Source organism: Canis aureus, chromosome 12, assembly GCF_053574225.1.
Source record: "Canis aureus isolate CA01 chromosome 12, VMU_Caureus_v.1.0, whole genome shotgun sequence".
NCBI lineage: Eukaryota > Metazoa > Chordata > Mammalia > Carnivora > Canidae > Canis > Canis aureus.
Genome location: NC_135622.1, coordinates 28,032,105 through 28,049,417, shown reverse-complemented (window position 1 = coordinate 28,049,417; position 17,313 = coordinate 28,032,105). Strand labels below are relative to the sequence as shown.

General features: G+C 46.3%; 1 protein-coding gene and 1 long non-coding RNA gene across 7 annotated transcripts; one reads left to right on the top strand and one right to left on the bottom strand.

The window, feature by feature from the left end:
* The first annotated feature begins 108 nt into the window (after nt 1–108).
* CHCHD5 (coiled-coil-helix-coiled-coil-helix domain containing 5) lies at nt 109–9,122 on the top strand. 6 transcript variants are annotated; one of them, XR_013349252.1, is made up of 6 exons: nt 109–293; nt 1,668–1,808; nt 1,900–2,065; nt 4,921–5,042; nt 5,538–5,641; nt 7,016–9,122. XR_013349252.1 is itself a non-coding variant. In XM_077843278.1 (4 exons), coding segments are annotated over exons 1-4 (333 nt in total). In that variant the 5' UTR covers nt 109–291; the 3' UTR covers nt 4,945–5,099. The 6 variants fall into 6 exon arrangements, 1 of the variants encoding a protein (XP_077699404.1); XR_013349253.1 differs by having other exon boundaries at nt 7,011–9,122; XR_013349255.1 differs by lacking the exon at nt 5,538–5,641.
* On the bottom strand, nt 6,825–17,105 carry LOC144280848 (uncharacterized). Its single transcript, XR_013349256.1, has 3 exons — nt 16,926–17,105; nt 10,713–10,812; nt 6,825–7,140 (listed from the first exon to the last, which is right to left on the bottom strand). It is a non-coding gene; the product is annotated as an uncharacterized LOC144280848 (long non-coding RNA).
* Nucleotides 17,106–17,313: the final 208 nt, after the last annotated feature.

Here is a 17,313-nt window from a genome sequence, read left to right as displayed (position 1 = left end):
GCCTCCGCAAGCCGGAAGTAGGAAGGGCTGCAGTGACTAGCCGACTGCGGGCGGGCGGGCGGGGAGGGGGCCGCGGACTGCGCAGGCGCCGCCAATAGAGGCGGGGCCGGAAGGAGAGACAGGGCGCCGCCATGACAGGTGGGGCCTAAAGGGAATGGGCTGCTTGCCGGTTCTGCGACCGGAAAAGAAAACGAGGCGAGGACGGCCGAGCTGGGCGCCGCCATGACACCCTGTACCGGAAAAGGCGGGGCGCTCCCCCCTGACTGAGTTCCTACGGGCATCGGCCTCGAGATGTGAGTAGCGGGAGCGCCTACCCCGGACCTGCCGCCGCTCTCCCTCTCTTCCCCAGTGACCCGGACCTAGGCCAGCACTCCGGGAGGAAGGATTGGCTTCTTTGTTCCTCGGAGATCCGACCCTTAGGATTCAGCGCAGTCCATGACAAGTCTCGGCCCTCCGCGTGTCTAGGCCCCGCCCCCTGAACCCTTAGACCCCGCCCCCTCAGGTCCACGCTTCACATCCGCCGGGCCCCGGTCCCCAGGACCCCAGGCACTGCCCGTCCGCTGGCAACCTTGGGACTCCAGAATTGTCGCAGGACCTCTGTATTCAGACTCGTTCTTTCAGCTCCGGGTTCATCCCCCTAGGTCCCCTAACCATACCTTTTGAACCTTTGGATCTGGGCAGTATCCCAGACCTCACCTGTGGCGCCCACAGACTGGTTCCTAGACCACTGGTCCCGGTCTAGATCTCCAGATCTTATTCCCAGGAGCTTATTTGTAGGATCCTCCAAAGCGGTCTCAGAGCCCCAACCTCACCCACGGCTTCCACATCAGGTCCCGAGAACTCTGAGACCCACCCCAGGACCCCCAAGCCCACGCCAGGGCTTCAAGCCTCACTTCCAGTACTCCTGTTCTCAGGCCTAATCCTTAAGCCTCAGGTCAAGAGACCCTTCCCCAGGACCCAAGCTCTTATCACTTGGATTTCTTTCTTTCTTTCTTTCTTTCTTTTTTTTAAGATTTTATTTATTTATTTATTTATTTATTTATCACTTGGATTTATTTCTTTTTTTTAAGATTTTATTTATTTATTTATTCATTCATCCATCCATCCATCCATGAGAGACACACAGAGAGAGAGAGAGAGAGGCAGAGACACAGGCAGAGGGGGAAGCAGGCTCCATGCAGGGAGCCCGATGTGGGACTCAATCCCGGGTCTCCAGGATCAGGCCCTGGGTGGAAGGCAGCGCCAAACCTCCGAGCCACCCGGGCTGCCCATCACTTGGATTTCTAAACCTGTTTTTAGGACTCCAAACCCCTTGAGGGCTTCCAGGTTTTCTCCCAGGACTCAAAATATTACTTCTTAGGCCCTGTTGAGGGATGCCTGGACACCAAGACGCTTCTTCCAGGGCTCCAAGGCTTGTCTTTGAATACTTAGACCTTTTTGGGAAGAGAGCTTCACCATCTTCTGAGAAGCCCCCAGCCTGTTACACAATCTCCAGGGCTCAAGCCTTACTTTCCCCTCCATCTCCCTGGCCCTATCCCAGGATCTTTCAGACTCCCAGATCTGCCCAAGATCTCTAGTGTTGTTCCCCATTCCACCCTCCTACCCAGATCAGAACTCCCTTTCTTGTCTGTTGCCTGGAATCATCCTCAGCCCACCATGTCCCACAGGCAGGCGGCCCTGGAGATCACTGCTCGCTACTGTGGCCGAGAGCTGGAGCAATATGGCCAGTGTGTGGTGGCCAAGCCTGAGTCATGGCAGCGAGACTGTCACCACCTTAAGATGAGTATTGCTCAATGCACGTCCTCCCAGTGAGTGGGGGCAAGAATGGGATGGTGTGGGGGCATGGGGGTGGCAGGGTGGAGTGGAAGTCTGAATGCCTGAAATGCCCTACCTCCACAGCCCAATCATCCGTCAGATCCGCCAGGCTTGTGCTGAGCCTTTTGAGGCCTTTGAAGAGTGTCTTCGACAGAATGAGGCAGCTGTGGGCAACTGTGCAGAGCATGTGCGCCGCTTCCTGCAGTGTGCTGAGCAGGTGCAACCACCACGCTCACCCTCAGCTATGGAGGTGAGACAGGAGGGAGGAGGGCTCATCTATTCTCACCCCCTTCATCCTTCTAGTTGCTCAGAATAAAGACCTGGGAGTTTTCTTCAGCCCCACCCTATCCCCCCCCCCCCCCCCCCCGCACAGACCTGCACTGAGCATCCGGGATCCAGAACATGATCACCTCTTGCCCCTTCCCATAGCCCTTGCTTTAGTCAAGACACCTCCCCAACCTGTTAACATACAGGATTCTTGCCCCCAGCCTTTTCTGTGACTCTCGAAATCCCCTGTTACTTGACTCCACACCGTGGCCAGAGAGACCATTTAGGAACTGGAAACTAGGGATCCCTGGGTGGCGCAGCGGTTTGGCGCCTGCCTTTGGCACAGGGCGCGATCCTGGAGACCTGGGATCGAATCCCACGTCGGGCTCCCGGTGCATGGAGCCTGCTTCTCCCTCTGCCTGTGTCTCTGCCTCTCTCTCTCTCTCTCTCTGTGACTATCATAAATAAATAAAAATTAAAAAAAAAAATTAAAAAAAATAAAAATAAAAAAAAAAAGGAACTGGAAACTAGTCACATTATATGCTGCTTCCTTAGAACTCTTCAGTAGTTTCCCAATCCACATTGAGAACAAAATCCCAGGTCCTTGCTGGGTTCTCTGTGTTCTTCCCCGGGCTGATCTCACCCACCTCCTTCCTTATCTGCTCTTTTTCCCTTTCTCACTGCCCCTCAGCTATACTGGGTGAGTGGTGCAGAGGGGGCAAAGCAGTCTTATCCTCTTTGATGTATACAGTACATAAATAGGCATGCAGTATAACTACGATACTAAAATTTCATGGATGGCTGCAGTTTTTAGAAAATGTCTTAAAAGACCCCCTGGGGAGCAGTAATTTAAAACAAAGTTGAGAAATGCTACTTTAGATGCTTGCTGCCTCCTCCCCACTGGACTGTGCACTCCTAAGGCAAAAGTCACTGTCTTGCAACACCTCTCTTAATACTCTCGTTTGAGCTTCTATGCTCTGTATTATGGCTTTCTGTCCATTGTCTGTGAGTTCCAGAGTGAACCCAAGAGGAAATCTGACCATGTTCTGCTTCACTTACTTTATTTTATTGAGAGAAAAAGAAAATGTGAGTAGGGAGAGGAGCAGAGAGAAAAGGAGAGAGAGAATCCTGATCAGGCTCCACACTAACACAGGTCCTAAGCTTACAACCCTGAAATCATGCCCTGAGCCAAAATCAAGAGTTAGGACGCTTAACCGACTGAGCCACCCAGGCCCCATGTTCTGTTTCACTTAAAAATCTTTCCATCAGGGCACGTGAGTGGCTCAGTGGTTGAATGTCTGCCTTTGGCTCAATTCGTGATCCCCGGGTCCTGGGATCAAGTCCTGCATCTCCCTCTGCCTATGTTCTCTGCCTCTCTCTCTCTGTATATTTCATGAGTAAATAAATTTAAAAAAACAAAACACCTTTCCATAGCTCTTCATTTCCATGAGGCCAAATCTAAAATCTAGCACAGTGTATAGAACCCTGTGTGGTGTGGACTCTGGCCCCACCGCTCCCCACTTTCTGCCTCAAACTCTGTGTTCCAGCCCCAGTAAATGTGCATTTATTCAGGTGCATGTCTCCTGTTGACAGGCTTTTATCCAACTGTTTCCTTCTTCTTGGACCACCCTTTCTAAGCTACCTGGCTGCTTGCTATTCTGGCTTATATCGCTTCCCTCCCAACACCTCCCATGCTGGCCCATCCTCATCCCCACCCTGGTCTCTGGGCTCCCTCCATCATGGCTGATATCTTACTGCCTTCTAACGCCTTCATTCCCATTGCCTGTTTCAGAGTTCTTGGCTAAAGATGGGGCAGATCCCCTTCTACTAGGCCCAGTAGTCCTCATTTTGTTTTAATTAGGCAGTAATAAGTGAAAGGTTCAGGCCCTAAGAGCGGACACTAGCAGAAAGGACTTTTAATTCTTAGAAATTATTTAGTGATGATTGCATACTGTTCACATTAGTTTCTTTATCTATATATTGGTTATATGTTAGTCATGTGTCTTTTCTTTCAAGTTTTTTGGGCATCTGAACAGTAAAGACCTTCCTTTCCCATCTCAGGACTCGTCCCCTCCCTGGTTTAGCAGCCAGCCTCTCCCTGGTCTTCCTGTGGCCATCCTGCCCCCCTAAATCTGCTCTCCCCTGGCAGCCAGAGGACCTTGTGGAAATAGAGTTCAGGTCACATCTCTCCCCTTTACAGCCTGCTCGCAGCTCCTCAGTGCACTGAGGGTAGTTACCACCATACCTGGCCCTCCTCACTGTCCTCCTCCTCTGAGATGATGGCAGCCCAGCTGCAGCTTTCCCCCTGATTGCAGGCAGTGAGACTCAAGCCTCTTCCAATCTCTTCTCTACAAAGTGGCAAACACACAACTGGTCTCCTCTCATGAGACGTGATATAAAGACATTTTACGTTCACATAACTAACAATTTGAAGTGCTGTCTATACCTCCCATTCCACACTCATCTGTGCTCTTTACCCTGATTTACTTTTCTTTGTAGAATTGATCCAGTTGACATCTTTTTACCTGTTTATTTGTTTTCTTTCTTCCTAGAGTTAGTGACTTGTACCCTTTATCCATTGCCTTGTAACAATGCCAGGCACACAGAAGGTACTCCGTAAAGACAGCAAATGGTGCCTTCCTTGCTCCTGGTGATAGTTCACTGTGTCAGACATGTTCACGTGACAGATGGCCAAGGTCATCCCCTGATACCCTCTTCCATCCAGACTCTGGACTTGGCAACGGCAGTCTCTGCTGTGTCTACATAATCTCCCCAGCAGTGGCCCCAGGGCCAGGCACAAAATAGATGCTAGTAGATGTCAATGTGTTCTTTCCACAGACAAAGCCACTTCCTACCTCCTGAGGACCCTTTGAACCATAGGAAAACTGGACCTGAGTGACTGATCACTTGATGCCACCAGCCCTGAAGAGTGGGCAGATGGAGTCATGAGAGCCCTGGATGTGAGTCTGGCTTCTCTGGATGGCAGGACTCACAATAAATAAACACTCTGTATATAAGGCTTTGACTTCTGCCTTCAGTACTGAGGGGGACCTGGAGAGCCAGCTGGGTGGAAACCTTGCTCCTCTGTTCCCCACCTTCACTCCGTGTGCCAAGAAAGGGCCTGCTCCCCAGGGTTAAGACGATCCCTCTTCCCTTGCTAAGTCTGCCAACAGCTGCTTCCTGTCTGCTACTGCACATACATGGGAAAAGGCTCTTTCTCCCTTCCACTTGACCATTTACCAAGTCTTAATATTGAGTGTTTCCTTGAGGTGCAAGGGGGCAATAATACCACACTTCTTTTCCTCCTGAGTTTTGAGCCAGTTGTGTGATAGACATAGGCGCTAGGCAATGGGGATGAAAATATTGGTTTTATTATTGACAACAGCTGCGTTGAGGGGTGTGGCTTACAGTTTGCTGTCCTGGACTTCTGTTCTCTCTTGGTTGTGTTCTTCCAGAATCCAACCCTGAGAATGGAGTGCAGATAATATATTTGGAATGTGATTCCAGAAATATTGGAGAGGAATGGAGAAGTGAGACAGAAGAAGGCAACCAATGAAAGGTGCATTATCAAGCCAGTTATCACAGTGGGCAGTGGGCTCTATACTCAGTGGGGTATAGATCACCAGCTTCCCATCTGTCATGGGGGCAGTTTTCATGGGCATTGACCGTTTAGCACTACTGTCTTCTTTGTGTGTGGTCACGTGCCCTGCCATCAAAGAAGCCCTGAGTGGAGAGTAGCGGAGAATCAAGTAAGTAACGTTCAGTGCCCAGAAGAGTGCTGAGTGGATCTGGGCAGGGACTAGATCCACTCAGCAGCTGCAGCTTCTGATTGTTTCTTCTTGGGCATATACACTCTGTGGGCCCAGCTGATGGATCACGGGCTTGCCAGCATGGGCATGTCCTGAGGGACAAAGGGCAGAGAGACACAGATATGGGTGAGAGATCTGGGAATGCCCAGCTCAGTGTGCCCAGCGCCTGCACCCAGATTCACCATTCAGACAAGTCCCTTCCCCTTGGAGGGGATTCCAGACTTCTAGAAATTAGAAGTGACTGGCCAGCACTGACTGGAGTAGCCATTTGAAACCTAAGGCTTGTGCTCTGGCTTGGAAAAATGAGCCACAGAGTCTCCTGGGGATTTCTTCTTTAAGACAAAGTTGTCAGTTGGCTTGGGAACTAAGATGGAAGTCCTGCAGTCATAGTTGTAGGAGCCATCAGAAGCCATGTGGCACAAACCAGAGAAAAGCCAGGTAGAGAAAAGGGATGTGATAGTTCTTGGGGTCCCTGAAAGGGCTGCTTGGGGCCTAGTGGCTTTCTATTCCTAGCTTTGGTTTCCTTGGGATGTGGATTGAGTCCTCAGGTTTCTTTGTATGTTTTCAGTCAATCCCACTTTGCTTAGGTAAGCTTGAGTGGGATTCTGCTCTGTGTAATTAAAGAAATGTAATAAGGGGGTCCCTGGGTGGCTCAGTTAAGAACCCAACTTTGGATTTTGACTTGGATCATGAGATCGGCCCCATGTCAGGCTCCATACTCTGAGGATTCTGCTTGAGATTCTCTCTCTTCCTCTCCCTCTGCCCCTCTCAATTAAAAAAAAAAAAAAAAAAAAAAGTATAACAAACAAAACAGGTCAAGACTACATTTTAGAATCTCTTAAGTGGCCTCTCTTCCAGTAGGCTACACCAGCTTCCTTATCTGGTGGTATACCAGTGGTCCCAAGGAAAGCAAAAATGGAAACTTCAAAGTCATCATTTTTATCACATTCTATTGGTCAATGCAAGTCTCATGGCCAACCCAGATTAAAGGGGTGGGGAGATTACCTCTCGATGGCATTTGGCTGAAAGGGATTTTGCCCACATTTAAACTACCATAAAAATTTAATAGTTTGGGGGCCTCTGGATAGTGCAGTTGGTACAGTCAACTCTTTGTTTCAGCTCAGGTCGTGATCTCATGGTTGTGGAATTGAGCCTGGTGCCATGTCTGTGCTCAGCACGGAGTCCACTTGGAATTCTTCCTCTGCCTCTGCCTCTCACACATGCATTCTCTCTCTCAAAATAAATAAATCTAAAAAAAAAAAAAAAAAGCTCAATAGTTTCTATTCCTGTGTCTATTTTGGTAAATTGTATTTATCTAGGAATTTTGACATGATCTGAATTTCAAATTACCATAAATTTGTTCATAATATCCTCATATAATCTTTTTAAGATCTACAGAATGTGTAGTGAAAGCCCCTTTCTCATTTCTGACATTGTTTATTTGTACCCTCTTCCTTTTTTTCTTATTTAATCTTGATGGTTTATTAACTTATTAATCTTTTCACAGAATTTACTTTTGGTCTTGCTGGTATTCTTTACTTTGTTTATTTGTTCTTAATTATCTTCTTTATAATTATCTTTTTTGGATTTAATTTTGTTTTCTCTCTTTTTGAAGTGAAGGTTTAGCTCACTGATTTTTAGCCACCTTTCTTTTCTAATGTATGCACTTAAATTTCCCACAAGCCTTTCTATTTTACATTTCCCATTGATCCCAGATTATTTGGAAGTTTAAAACTGTATTTTTAAATTTCTGAACATATGGGGACTTTTCTAGTTATCTTGCCTAATTGCAATTGGATTGGGAACACATTTTATATGGTTTCAATCTTTAGAAATATGTTGAGACTTTATGGCTTGGCATAGGGTTGGCTTTTGTTAATGTGCCATCTGTGCTTGAATCATAATCCTTGGTTCATGATGCACTATCTTAGGTTATGTTCCCCCAGAAACAGATTTTGAGGCAACACTTTGGGAGATGACCCCAAAAGGCACTGGTAGGGCAGAGGGAAGTGAGACAGGAAAGGAAAGCAGCACATCAAGGCTGCATTATCCAGCAAGTTATCACTGGGTGACATCTTAATCCTCTGGGGAACTCTGGGAAACAGTGGGGAACATAAATTTCCCCCTCAAGGGGTGGGGGTAATTATACACTAACCCCCATCAGTCATTCTGTTCAGGGTCACCTAGGGGGCTGGAATTTTAAATCCCCTGCTGCTTCCTGTTTGCCAGATACACAGGCAGAGTGGGCTTTGGTGGAGCAAAGAGCAGCTGCTTCAGTGGTAGCCACTCAGTGGCTTTTCATTGCAATGTGACCCGTGGCCATAGCCACCATTTCCGCAGCCTGTCCTGGCTACCTCCACAGCAGCCACCACAGCATCTCAGCTACCTTTGCTGCCTGTCACTGCTGCCTCCCATGACTGCATCCTGTCACAGGTACCATTGGTGGAGGTATTGCAATAACATGAATGCTTTCAAAATGCTTGACTCTTCACAAAGGATGGCTATATTCAACCGAGGAGGCCAACTAGAGGTGGTGGGCATGAAGGCTGGGGGAGTACTGAGAACTGTGTGGGGAGGAGACAAGTGGCAATGTAGAGAGACGTGTGCAGATGTTGAAGTGATCAAGTGAGCTGATGACTCTCAGGATTGTGAAGAGGCAGGATATGCCAGTCGAGCGCAGAGGTGAGGAGGTAGGGTATGTTAACCAGAAAGCAGAGTCAAAAGTCTCTGTTTCACCTTTGGTGGTTGAACTGAGAATTTGTGCCTGCCATTGAATATACTGACTTTGTTGATAAAGATGTATAGAGATAATCAGAATAAGTATGATAATAAACAGTACTTGCCTTCAGTGGGTAAGCACCTGTTTTATGCTGTGAAAAACTTTTGGGCAGAATCTGTACAAATAGAAGCCAGATTCTCTAAGGAAATGCATAATCCTGAAAGAAAGTAAGTTGGGAGGGCACTGGCTGGCTCAATGGATAAAGCATGTGACTCTTAATCTCAGGGATGTGAGTTCAAGGCCCACATTCGGTACAGAGCTTATTTAAAAATAAAATCATAGGCAGCCCTGGTGGCTCAGTGGTTTAGCGCCACCTTCAGCCCAGGGTGTGATCCTGGAGACCTGGGATCGAGTCCCACGTCAGGCTCCCTGCATGGAGCCTGCTTCTCCCTCTGCCTATGTCTTTGCCTCTCTGTGTCTCTCGTGAATAAATAAATAAAATATTTAAAAAATCATATATGTGTGTTTTATTTTTTAAGATTTATTTGAGAGTGTGTGTGTGTACTCGCGCGAGAGAGCAGCATGTGTGTGTGTGTAAGATTTTATTTGAGAGAGTGCGCGAGAGAGTAGCACGTGTGTGCAAGGGAGCCGAGGCAGAGGGAGAGGGAGAAGCAGACAGCCCTGCTGATCAGGGAACCAATGTGGGGCTTGATCCCAGGATGCTGGGATCATGACCTGAGCCGAAGGCAGACATTTAACCAACTGAGCCACCCAGGCACCTTTATATACTGATTTTGAGATCTGTTTCAATATGCAGGCAAGGCTGAGAACCACGGTCCTAGTGGAATTCCTCAATTTTGATTGACTGTGTTTTATAAAATTAACATACTTGGAATTAAGGCTTGAAAGTTGTCAACTTATTTTAAAGCCCCTGATGATACAGAGGTTTCAGAGTCCAGGGAGCTGATGAGTGTCACAATAGTATTTTTTTTTTTAAACTCAGTAAATATTTACCAGTGAGGTGGTGACATGTGAGACAAGGTCAGACCCAAATAGTTTAAATCCATTCCTTCTCTGAGGGCCAGAAATTATGGGATGCATGGTGTGTCAGGTCAGCTGGATAGAAGGAAAGAATGTCACTCTGGAAAGTATTACAAAGCAACAAAAATGCCAAGGACATGAACAGGTTTGTGTGATGAAGGGACCTGCCCTCCCGAGGCTCCCAAGGGCAGATATCTGGACACCGTCCCTGGAACTACCTTTGTTGCAGAGTGTGGGCAGATAGGCAAATCTCGTACTTCCCAGGATAAGCCACTGGGGATAACACCCATGACTGTGGTCCAGCAGTATAAGGTATTGGTGAGGAAAAGGGGGAATTGCAGACCAGAAAGATGAAGAACCAGAACAACCCCAAGGCATCTATACCCAGCAGAGCACCAGGCCCAGGGAACCGGGCCCAGGCAAGCATGTATGTTCTTAAGATACATAAGTGCAAGACTTTTAAAAAGCAGAATGTAGGGATCCCTGGGTGGTGCAGCGGTTTGGTGCCTGCCTTTGGCCCAGGGCGCGATCCTGGAGACCCGGGATCGAATCCCACATCCAGCTCCCGGTGCATGGAGCCTGCTTCTCCCTCTGCCTATGTCTCTGCCTCTCTCTCTCTCTCTGTGACTATCATAAATTAAAAAAAAAATTAAAAAGCAGAATGTAAACCCAATCATACTACTTAAAAAGCAAATTACCTCTATTGAATAAAAAGCAACTACATACTTCTTTCTGTCTGATGATAGTTAAGAGTTTCGCTCTAAAAAAAAAAAAGTTTCGCTCTATTTCCTTTTCTAGTAATATTTTTTTTAAAGATTTTATTTATTCATGAGAGACACAGAGAGAGAGAGAGGCAGAGACACAGGCAGAGGGAGAAGCAGGCTCCACGCAGGGAGCCTGACGTGGGACTTGATCCCGGGTCTCCAGGATCATGCCCTGGGCTGAAGGCGGTGCTAAACCATGGGCCACCTGGGCTGCCCATCTAGTAATAATTTTCTAAACTGCCTGCGTTTTTGAAGATGCCCTTATGTAGTGGAAAAACTGAAAATCCTAATTCTTACGTGGTCCGTGCTTTTGTTGAGAGGATAGTGAGTTTGATGGCATCACATTGACACCAGGACAGATTGACACCAGGAGTCAGCATGATGTGGGCTTGCTGAGCTGCAAATCAAAGCAAATTTTACATAATGAAGTAAAAGTGATCAAGAAAAAAAATCTCATTAAATGCTTCTGTACATTTTGAAGAAATGGAAACCTGACCAAAATGCACATTATGGAAGCCTCAGAATCACAGGTAAGTACATCACATCTCTGTTTTAGCAACATTGTATATAAGATGTCCAGGACACCTAACACGTAAGATCTTTTCATTTTCCTTCGTAAGAAACATAGACCAAATGGGATGCTCCAAAATTTACATTTGTACTGCCTGCCAAGTACGCAAATAAGTAAGAAAAGTCTAGTTTGTCTTTTTTTTTTAAGATTTTATTTTATTTATTCATGAGAGACACAGAGAGAGAGAAGCAGAGGCACAGGCAGAGGGAGAAGCAGGCTCCATGCAGGGAGCCTAAAATGGGACTCGATCCCGGGACTCCAGGATCACACCCTGAGCCAAAGGCAGATGCTCAACTGCTGAGCCACCCAGGCGTCCCTCTAGTTTGTCTTTGGATAAAAGATCAATCTTTTATGTTTTCTGCAATTTCATTACAATCGTCATAGAAATTAAGATGACCAAAATGCCATTTTTCAAATCAAAACACCTGAGAGCTAGGGGGCACATTCGTTGTTGCTGCCACACTGCAGTTGACTATAGGATGAGAACTATGGCAGGAATAACCATAAGAAGGGATACCTGGGTGGTTCAGTGGTTGAGCATCTCCCTTGGCTTAGCTCGTGATCCTGGGGTCCTGGGATTGAGTCCTGCATTGGGCTCCCTGCAGGGGAGCCCTCTGTCTTCTCCCCCTGTCTATGTCTCTGCCTCTCTCTGTGTGTCTCTCATGAATAAATAAATAAAAGCTTTAAAAAAAAATAACCATAGGAAGACATGATAGAATGGGTTTTGCACCCTAAGGGGCCAACACTTCTGTTACCAGGATTTCCCCTTTTGGAAGCCCACAGGATATTTGAGTTGCAATGCCTGAATCAGGAAGGAGAAGGGTGCTCAGTGTCGCAGAGCATTTAAGGGAACGATACGATAACGGCTGCTTGTTTGTGGAGTATGCCCAAGCCCATTCAGCAGCTGTTGGTTTCTACTGAGCATTGGTCTCTTTGGGGGAGACAAAAACCCCTTCACTACCGACAGATTTCGAAGCACTTGCCTGTCTTATCCTGAGCTTGTGAGATTCAGTCTCCATATTCATATTACTTTCCTATATTTCTGTGCACAATGCACAAGCTCACGTTCCTTTCTGCACTGTGAGCGGTCTGATCTGTTCTGGTTACTTCTCTAATCCAGTTATATGTGTCCTCCCATTTGTTATGAAACTACCTTAATCACTTAGTCTGTGTTTTCGGTGATGTCTGGGTCATGCTGGCATTGTTATGTAACCATCCTGTTTTGAATTATCCAAACTCCTAGAAAATGCATTTATGATACTCATTGTTAAAAATTAGAGGGGTGCCTGGGCCGCTCAGTGGGTTAAGCCTTCGACTCTTGGTTTTGGCTCAGGTTGTGATCTCAGGGTGGTGAGATCTGCCTCGCTCCACGCTCAGTGCACAGACTGTTCTTAAGCTGCACACATTAAGTCACATCATTCAGAGTGATGCAGCCAGAAATGATTCATTATTCTGAGTCACACAGTACAGACCGGGGGTAGAGGGGTTGGAGAGCCACAGCAACTATGGAAAGTAGTCAGCTTCTTTTTTCTTTTTTTTAAGATTTTATTTATTTATTTGGCAGAGAGAGAGCACAAGCAGGAGGAGTGGCAGAGGGAGAGGGAGAAATAGGCTCCCCGCTCAGCGGGAGGCTTGATCCCAGGACCCTGAGATCATGACCTGAGCTGAAGGCAGACACCCAACCCAATGAGCCGCCCAGGTGACCTGAAGGTAGTCACTTTCTGAAGTTTAATCTCCACTCAGACTTCTCCCCTAAACTACAGACTTGTAACCCACTGCTTACCCAACATCTCTATTTTGATGTCTTGAAGCGTCCTAGTCTGCCCAAGCTCAGACCTGAGCCCCTGATCCTGCTCCCAGAACTGCACCCTCCACCCTCAGCCTTCTGTAACTCATGCAGTTCCATTCTTCTAGGTGTTCTGGCAAAGACCTTGGAGCTTTCTCGACCCCTGTTTTCTCAGTAGCAAATGCATTAGGATATCCTGTTGGCTCCATCTTCAAAATAGAACCACACCTCCTGTTACCAAATCCAACACAAACCACTGTTGCTCCTCCTGGGTTCTGTAGCAGCCTCCTTCCTGCTCTCCCTATTTCTACTTTGCTCCCATCCCATGGCAGGCTTTCAATACAAGAGCCAGAGGGATCCCTTTTAATACAAAAGTCAGAACATAAGTCACTTCTCTGTCTAAAACTATGTAAGGGCACATCATCTCACTCAGAGTAAAAGTCAAAGTCCTTACAGTCACCTCCAAAGCCCTGTGTGATCTGGGCACCCTCATCATTACTTCTCTGACATCATTTCTTTCCACATTCCCAGCCACATGGCCTTCCTGCCCTTTGAACACTCCAAGCTTGGCCCTACCTCAAAGCCTTTGCATAATTGTTTCACTGGAAAACTTCTCCCAGATAAACATGTGACTGTTACCTCTAGGTCTTTTCTCAAATGCCACCTTCTTTCTGCCCTACTTAGCACATATACCTACTCCTTACCCTGCTTCTAATGACCTCATCTTTACCCTATCACCTCTTTTCATGTAAGGCACTTATTTGGCAGGCTTATTGTTTATCTGTCTTGCCCATCAGAATGGGGCAAGGATATATGTTTCCTTTGTTCCCTGATATATTCAATAAATTTAGAATAGTATATAGTACTTAGTAGGTACTCAGTAAATAGTTTAGAATGAGTGAAGGAGGTGGTCACCAGGTTGTGTTCAGGTTATAGCTCGGAAAGTGTGACTGTAGTTGTCTTGAGGTATGGAGTCCCCAGAATGGTGGTTGGGTGATGGGCTGAGGTCAGAGGCCTAGTGGCCAACTCCTGCTTCCTCTCACCTCCCACTCTAAGAGGCTCTAGCCAGGTTGATCAAGGTTGCAGCATTGTCTGAGGAGGAAGGTTGATAGGGAATGCAAGTATCAGCTAACTGTGGAAGACAGCCAGATCCCTCAGAAGGAGAAGGGCTCAGAGAAGTGAAGTGTGGCAGGAGGTTGTGCTGAGTTGGGTGGTAGGGAATGCACTTTGCGAAGATGACATTTGAGCAAAGACTTGGTGCCAGGTCCTGCGTATGGGATCAAATCCCAGTTAGGAGGGAGGGAGTGGGGCAGCAATGGGATATGGTAAGCTTATTTCTCTGCTCAACCAGTAATGCTCTAGAGCTCAGAGTCCTCCATGTGCCCTTCTGTATCCACTGAGCAGATGAAGAAAGAGAGAGAGCTTCAAGGATTACAGAGAGATTTTCTTTTAGGGGTCAACTCTAGAAGTGCTGGTATACATCACTACTGTCATCAACCAGAACTCAGTCCTACCTCAGTGTAAGGGATGCTGGAAAATGTGGCCTACCAGTGTGCTCCAGGGGAAAAGTAGGGAGCACTCAGCATCGTTTCTGCCACAGCAGAGACCTTGCAAAATTTTGGGTGAATACTCAGTGTAAAATACATGGAGCAACAGGCAAACACTGCTATGGAGGGAAGAGACATGTGGCCTAGAACAGCCTTTTAGGAAGGCAGTCTTGGAATTTGTGCTACAGAAACATGTGCACAAACATGAATGTACAGGATACACCCCATGTATAGTTTAGAATAATGAATAGTTGGAAATAATGATTTGTCTATAAAATGGAATGCATATAACAATATGAAAATGAAGATCTCCTGATATTGTCTAACAAAATGAAAATTATATTATCTCAGAAAGAATATTCATATACTAATTTTTAACTAATTTTAACTAATATTCATATACTAATTTTTAACTAATTTTTAACTATAACTAATTTTAACTTTACTTGCGTATGCTCTCAAATTCAAAAGGCACAAAAGGCTGTCCATTACAAAGTCTCCCTTTCACTCATTCTTTGGATCATTGAGTTCCTGTCTTTGCAGTTAACCCATGCTCCCAGTTGCTTGTATCTCCTTCCAGAAGCATCTTTTTTTTTTTTTAAAGATTTTTATTTATTTATTCATGAGAGACACACAGAGAGGCAGAGACACAGGCAGAGGGAGAAGCAGGCTCCATGCAGGGAGCCCAACATGGGACTCGATCCCGGGTCTCCAGGATCACACCCTGGGCTGAAGGCAGGCGCTAAACTGCTGAGCCACCTGGGCTGCCCAAAAGCATCTTTTACATACACCAGCAAGTGTATGTATATGTGGGCACACTTGCACATATATGTCTGTATATTTTTATCACCTCCTTTTTTATACAAATGCTAACTTACTATGCAGGTTCTTCACTTTCCTTTTCTCACCTAAAAATTGAAGTTGGCAACCATTCCTTGTCAGTACATAAATAATTCTCTTGTTCTATTTATAACTTCATAATATTTCTATATATGGATATACAAAGGAATTATATTTAAAATTAAGTATTTTCTGTACATACATAGAACTATATGAAAAAATCCTCAAGCTTCATAGCTCTTGCAAAAGCCCAAATGACCTCCATGTCGTTACACTTTTTGGTCCTCATCTCTACAGCTGGCTGGTGGACCCCTGACAAGGATGCTCAGCTTGAGCAAATTTTAGTCAGGTTCCTCTGGGCCTCTTTTTGAGCCCCATCCTGTAGGCTGGCCTGCCCAGCCCAGTATCAGCAAAGAACCCTGCAAAGTGGTTTAGCAAGAATCTCTTTACCTTTGCTATCTGATCAATTCCTTACACCCCATCTTTGATTCTTGCCTTTAGCAAGAAATCCCCTTTCCCTGATGTCCCCTCTTAGTAGTTTTCCATCCACTGACCATCCACTCTGTTTGTTGGCTATAAATCCCCACTTGGCCATGGATTCAGAGTTGAGCCAGATTTTGCTCCCCTATTGCAATACCCTTATTGCAACAGCCTGAATAAAATCTTTCTTATTCTTTTAACAAGTGTCAGATGACTTTTTTCTTTAACTGCCCTCCTACTTTTTTCCCCCTCCTGCTTTCTTTTATTTATTTCTTTTTAATTTATCTTTTAAAGGATTTTATTTAGGGATGCCTGGATGGCTCAGCGGTTGGGCGGCTGCCCATGGCTCAGGTTGTGATCCGGTGATCTGGGATCAAGTCCCGCATCGGGCTCCTGCGAAGAGCCTGCTTCTCCTTCTGCCTGTGTCTCTGCCTCTCTGTGTGTGTGTCTCTCATGAATAAATAAATAAATATTTTTATTATTTTATTTTATTTTTTTAAGATTTTATTTATTTATTCATGAGAGAGAGAGAGGCAGAGACACAGGCAGAGGGAGAAGCAGGCTTTATGTAGGGAGCCCCATGTGGGACTCGATCCCGGGACTCCAGGATCACGCCCTGGGCCGAAGGCAGGTGCTAAACTGCTGAGCCACCCAGGGATCCCCTAAATAAATCTTTTTTAAAAATAAAGGATTTTATTTATTCATGAGAGACAGAGAAAAGGAGGCAAAGGCAGGGAGACGTAGGTTCCCCATGGAGCTGGAAGCCTGATATGGGGCTCAATCCCAGCCCCACATCATGGGGGATCACGTCCTGAGCCAAAGGCAGATGCTCAGTGGACTGAGACAGCCAGGTGCCCTCCCTCCTACTTTCTTGAAACCCTTCTTCCCTTGTCTTTTTTCACACACACTCTGCAGGAGTCCTCCTTCTCTGGCTATTCCTCCCCTCCTACCCAGCCACCATATGGTGGTATTCTTCAAGGCCTAATCCCCATCTCTTCTATTCTCTACTCTGCAGTGATCTCATTCATTATAGAGAATATCAAACAAATCACTGGCTTGCGGATGATTATGTCCAGCCCAGCCCAGTCGGGCTTCCACCTGGCTACACAGACCTATCCTTATATTTCTCTGGGAACACTCAGCCCCACGGCATCCAGGACTGAAGGCATTGTTCCCTCCAGTTTGTCATTCCTCTCAGCCGCCATGCTGTCTCTTGCCACCATGTCCTGGACTCTGGGCCTGGAGTACTCTTGCTCTTGATGGCAAAGTGTGCTCAGTTAATTCACCTTTCAGACCTGAGCTTAGCCCAGAGCCCCTCAGAGAGTCTTCCCTCTCTGCCTCCTCTTCAGAGGGCTGGATTCCACTTCTATGTATTTTCATAGCAACATTCAAGCTTCTCACTCATGACCCCGCTTGAAAAAGGAAATATCAGGCAGATCCAAGTTGAGAGATACTCTGCAAAGTGACTGGACTGGACTCTTCAAAAATATCGGTGTCATGAAAGAAAATACCCAGAAGATGGTACTTGATTAGAGACAAAAGAAACATTGCCCATGCCCAGACCATCCCTAAAAGCCATCATTGGGATAACTGGGGATATTTGAATAAGGACTGCATATTAGATGAATATTGTGCAAATATTAAAAGTCTTGGGTTTGATAATGATATTGAGTT

Bases quoted from the DNA above. Each gene is read 5' to 3' on its own strand.
- CHCHD5 (XM_077843278.1), top strand. The intron at 1,809-1,899 runs GTGAGTGGGGGC...CTACCTCCACAG, and splicing joins GCTCAATGCACGTCCTCCCA to CCCAATCATCCGTCAGATCC. The intron at 2,066-4,920 runs GTGAGACAGGAG...TTCTTTCCACAG, and splicing joins GCTCACCCTCAGCTATGGAG to ACAAAGCCACTTCCTACCTC.